Here is a 5854-nt window from a genome sequence, read left to right as displayed (position 1 = left end):
ACGTTTTATCTTCTTCACCACCAGTAGGTTTTTCTGTTGGCGATGCCGCCCCGAATCTGATTGCTGCCCCTTTTATAAGGGGGCGGTGGCTGCGGCTGGGTAATTTTTTTTTCTGAAAATATATTTCTGTTATAACTCGAAAATTAATTATAAACAATATCAACTCTGATAGTTAACTATGTTTTATTTTCTATTTAACAAATTTTAAACAACATATCAATTATTGTCATTGCATTTTTATCTCACATGCAAATGCTACTCAAAACTTCTTTCATCTCAACCAGATAGAGTACTTTTATCCTATTTTCTCTTATTGAAACCAGATTATGTCAAACAAGAAAAGATCACATTTTTTGTCTCATATATTTGACCCAGTTTAATTTGGTCCCATTCATTATAAAAATCTCATTTTGGGCAAATATCTTTGATTTGTCTCAATTTTGATCCCAACTCAAATAATTAACGAAAAACATTAAGTCCGATTGAAAAGACATTTGCGTCTCACATGATGAATATTTGGAGAAAATTAAATACATGAATGGACACAAAAGATGTGAAAATCAGAAATTACAGTTCCTCCACATTTCCTCTCTTCCAAAGACGCCCAAATCCAGCTTCCGTTTCTTAAAAAATGCCATCAACAAGTGATTTAACTTTTACAATCAGAACTCCAGAACTCTCCTGTGTTACTGTAGTAAGAAATGATGTCTAAGAGCCTCGTGGACAAACTCGAATTCGGAAAGAAGATTCTACGGTTGTGATGATATGTAAGTATGTATTGAGTTTTTTGTTTGGAAAGACAGGCCAATGTCCACAAAGGCGAAAAAAGTTATACCTAGGCTCCTTTGCAAGTTTAAAAAAATGAAAGAAGAGTTGCTCGAAATGTGGAAGATGGTGAATTTCTAGCACAAAATGGAAGAAGAGGTGGCCAAAATGAGAAGAAAGTGAATTTCTTGCCAAGTGTTTGGTTGAGACATTAATTTTACTTGTTTTGAGCTGTGAAATTAAATGTAGCATTTGAAGAAGATGTTGCAGTGAACTTTGGGCCACAAAGACTCATTCTTCCACTAATAACAAAGCGTCTCAGCTACCAAAGATATTCCTGGAGACGCATGATTTGAGAGGGATGTCTCAATTGCCAGTGATCCTATGCATTTGCCACTGCAAGCATAAAACAACACAACAGATTTTATGATTGCATACAAATAATAACGACAAAGTTTTAATTTGGAATAATTATATTTACATTATGGTTTATTTACACAAAATATTCCTCTTTTTTGTACATTACAGAAACCACCCCAAAATAGTGGTAATCTTGTAATGCTGTTAATATTTTGAGGGGATGTATGTATAATTTTTTAAAAAGTATGAATGATTTGTGTGAAAGTTGTTGACGTTTCTGATAAGTGGATGTGTAATTGTTCTAAAGGCGTGAATGATTTGTGAAATAGAAATAGGTCAGGGACTTTAGATGCAATTATTACTTTTAATTAATAGTTTCCAAATTGTTTTCCTAATGTACTTTAAATTAAAATATTGGCATTTCAATGATTAACTAAAATTGAATTTACCTTGCTTCCCATCATCCGCTGAGAACTTAGCACAAACTCGAAGGTTTCTGATGCCGTCTCTTTTCTGCCAATGCTCTATAGAAGCCAGAAGAGAAGGGTTATTGCAGTCATCTAGCTCGATCTCAAGATGTTTAATACGTACAATTTGCCGGGGTATCCCTTTTAATTTGTAGCAATGCCGAAAGATGAGGCGCCTAAGCCACGTAAAGCGGCGGGAAACATACCATTCCTCCAAATCAGTGTCTTCAATTAGTAGATATCTAAGCTTAGGGAAGGAAATTCTGTCATCACCTCTCTTCCACACTCGGCCTTGAAAGGCATAGCGTTGCAGTTTGAGCACTTCAAGATTCTTTAATTTAGCAATAGTACTATTGTATTCCCATGGAAGTCCAAGTCCACTCAAAGTTAACTTCTTAAGCCCAGGCGGAAATATTAGAACAGAGGCTGCTGGGAAAAGAAGCTTCAAATTAGGATTCACTACCGACCACTTGAGTGATTCAAGTTTATGGAGGGATGCAAGATGCTCAAAGCAACACAGGAGTTCATCAAAGTCTGGTGCTAATTCCATTTGAACTCCTAATTTGATTAGATTTGGGATTCTTTCAAGAATTTCTTTGGTACAACTGCGAGCACTAATACCTGAAAGTGTGGAGAGGTTTGGTAAGAGAGCGCCCTTATAATTAGGATCTGGTAGGTCGCTTCCCATGACTTGGAGATGCCTTAATCCTTGCATATCCCATATCTCCTTGGGCAGATACGGCCGGCGTGCCTCAGAAGATAAGATGCTTAGATATTGCCGGACAATCAAGTACTCAAGATTGCACAGTTTGGATATGGAAGCAGGGAGCTTTCCATTGTAAGTGAACGCGAGGTAACTTAAGTGAACTAGTTTTACTACTTCACTTGGGAAACCATAGAAGCGGACTGTAAGTGCATCCAATACCCTCAGCAAACTAAAATCCATACATATTGGTACTGGGTACTGATGGTAGGGACCAGTGCAGAGGATGGAACGCACATTTGAAGTTGATGTCATTGACTTGCGCACATCTTTGATACCAAACATCCCGTTGTTATGAATGCAGTGCCGACGCTGGCTTTCAATACCTTGATTACCATTACTATCAATGACATGGAAAAACTTCTGCTCCCCAGCTTCTCTCATACATATATGCCAGAAAACAGGATATATGTTGCATGTTTTAATTCCACCTGACGAGCTGCACTGGCAGACCTTAACCACATTTGCGGACAGAAGGTCATAAAGATAATCCATGGCATTATATTCATTAAACGATGGGTTGATGAGTTCAAGAAGTCCCTCAACACACCATAGTTTGATGAGCTTTGAGGCAGCGATGTCAGAGTCATGCGGGAAAACTCCCATATAGAGAAAGCATGGTTTTAAATGTTGTCGTAAATAATGATAGCTCCGATATAGTACCTGTGACGTTGCCTCATCTTCACTGATGATAGTTGTATATACTTTTCTTTTTGCCTGCTTCCAGTACTCTGGCGTCTTCTCGGCACTGCGTAGGTGTCTGGCAACTGCAATGATTGTTAGAGGAAGTCCTTCACATTTCTTGATAATCTTCCTTCCAGCTTTCTCAAGTTCAGGTGGGCATGAAGAGTGGTCTCCACCGAACACCTTATCGCAAAAAAGAAGCCAACTTTCTTGCTGATTCAGGAAACGCTTCCTAAGAACAGAGCATCCAATTGGCCATATGCAATAGTCTAGCCTAGTTGTCATGATTATTCTACTTCCATGGCATTTAAATGGAAATTTCCACCCAACTGAGTTCCATAAGCTCATATCCCATACATCATCCAACACAATTAGGCATCTCCGCGAACACAATCTCAAAAGCTCAGAGTCTAATGATTCCTCATCTTGTAAATGTATTTCATCAATCTCAGGATTCATTTGAGCTAGAATACTGAGTTTTATTTCTTTGAGTGCATATTCTGCGCCTATTGAGACAAAAGCACGACATTTGAAATGGTTCACTATATCCGGATCTTCATATATTTCTTTGACAAGAGTTGTCTTGCCAATGCCCGCCATTCCAACTATAGTTGTGACAGTTAGGGGATAGTGTGTCTTTTTTAGAAGCCCATCTTTTAGTTGAACCAACTCATGATCTATTCCAAAGATCTTTTCCTTCTTTCCTTCAATGTGATCTGTTCTAGACAAAACTACAGCGGCATTGTCTTGTTCAGGCTGCTGCGGCAAGTTGTCTAATTGCTCCCAGATCTTATTTGCCGTTTCAATAAAGAAAAGTGTCTCTTTCCCAACTTCATCGGCCAGGTCACTCGTATGATCATCTCCATCAGGGGTTTGAGATTGTGAGAGAAAATATTGATCGGAAACATGGGCTGATTCAAGTACATCTTCTAATCTGTATGCTGCCTCTCTAATTTCAGCTTTCACAGCTTTCACCGCCTCGCTGTTGCTTCTGTCTTCCACAGTAAATACTAGTTCTAAGGTCCGAACAAAATGGAATGCATATTGCAAGGTTGCTGGAAGGGAGGAAGAACAGAAATATATATGAGAAGCATGATCGTGCATCAATTGCTAAATGAGAAACTTAATGTCAACCGTATGAAAGGATGATGTAGAGAGAGTACATATAATCAACAAACAGCAACTTGTATATAGATTAACTTAAAGGCTCAAATGTATTTTTAGTCACATAATTTAGATCATTTTGCGGTTTCGTCCTTTAACTTCTAAGTTAGCATTTTGGTTCTATATTTTTTATTTTTAAAATTTAAGTCCTTTTCTTGCAAGAGTTCATCATTCTCGTGAGAAGAATGCATGTGTCTCACGTGATATTTTAAAATTGAGGCTTTTGTTACTATTGGTCAATTTCTGTTAGTATTTTTGTCTTTCAACTTTTTAAAGTAGCATATTATGGTTCGACAGCTTTAAACTTTTGGGATTTCGACTCTTTTTTTGCTGGAGTACACCCTAATCACCGGCGAAAATAAGCTGCGGCGAACAAAAGTACTGAAATCATGAAATTAAAAAGATACATGACCAAAATAATGCCCAAAAAATTTAAGAACATCTAACTTAAAAACATCTTGGACGGCTACCCGAGACCTGGAAATTTGAAAATAAATCCATACTTGTTCGTAATAATAACTTCAACCATTAACGAATGGGGCACACTCAATAAATGAATTTATATATATATATATATATATACGTGATAAATATGTAAATTTATATCAATAATTAGAATACAACACGAACGTAGAGTTAATTACATTTAGACCTTCTCTAAATATGCGAAATTATATTTTCTCCTCAATTTATAATCATTATATAGAAATTAGCTAAAATATTTTGCCATATATCTTTACATAAAGTTGTATGAAAATAATTAATGGCTTAATCAACACCCACCATCCCAACTATATTTGACACAAGTTTGGGGTAAAAAGGGTACCTCTCAGGGGATCAACTTTCAATTCTTCTGTCCACAAGGACGGGTTGCTCAGAGTGTCCCTGATCTCCTGCACTACTTCCATACCGGAATTAATCACTTTCTTGTCTTTCTCCTCTTCCCACCTGTAGCTCAGAGATTCTCTAACTGTATCTTCTAATGTGCATGTTGCCTCTATGATTTCCTTTATCACAGCTTCCCTCTTCTCGCTGTCTACTCTCGAAAGATTACGACGGAGGTGTTTTACGGACTTAACCCGCTTTTTGACAAGTTGTATGATTTCTGGAGAGGGAGGAAGAAATGGAATTTGAGAAGAATTGAGAAGGCGCTCAATTGTCCGCCTAAGAGAAACCAAAGCAATATAACCCATTTCTCAATGATTGAAGATTGCTCTGACCGATGATCTTTCTCTCTCTCAGACACTCACACAAACAGTTACCGAACTCATGAGGCAGCATTAGCATGTTTGATCTTCATGACCTATATGCTTGCTGCTGCTGCTTAATTTGCTAATCAGAAGTCAACTGTATTTTTTTTTTAGTTTAAATAAATATGGATAGGATGTTTGGGGAAAATTGTTTTTTCAGTCCCATATGTTTAATTATTTTTTAATTGGGTTTAATATAATTTACTTGATTTGTACACGAGCAAACTATCTTTCTATGAAAAATAAATAGCAATTTATCGATTTATATTTTTTAATATGAGATAATTTACTTCGACTGTCTGAAAAGGTAAATTGTTTTATTTTAAAAATACATGGATAAAAATTACTATTTTTTTTAATAGAGGAGTAATTTACTCATTTATAATATCAAAAGTAGATAC

General features: G+C 36.6%; 1 protein-coding gene across 1 annotated transcript; it reads right to left on the bottom strand.

Annotated features, from left to right (window-relative positions):
* LOC105168704 (putative late blight resistance protein homolog R1A-10) lies at positions 395-5611 on the bottom strand. The gene is made up of 3 exons (XM_020695808.1): positions 5030-5611; positions 1575-4094; positions 395-1161 (listed from the first exon to the last, which is right to left on the bottom strand). The coding sequence occupies exons 1-3, from the start codon at positions 5394-5396 to the stop codon at positions 1148-1150; spliced, it is 2901 nt and encodes a 966-aa protein (XP_020551467.1). The 5' UTR covers positions 5397-5611; the 3' UTR covers positions 395-1147.

This window comes from Sesamum indicum, linkage group LG8, assembly GCF_000512975.1.
Source record: "Sesamum indicum cultivar Zhongzhi No. 13 linkage group LG8, S_indicum_v1.0, whole genome shotgun sequence".
Lineage (NCBI taxonomy): Eukaryota > Viridiplantae > Streptophyta > Magnoliopsida > Lamiales > Pedaliaceae > Sesamum > Sesamum indicum.
The sequence above is the reverse complement of the archived record's forward strand: the minus strand, read 5'-3'. Positions and strand labels throughout refer to the sequence as shown.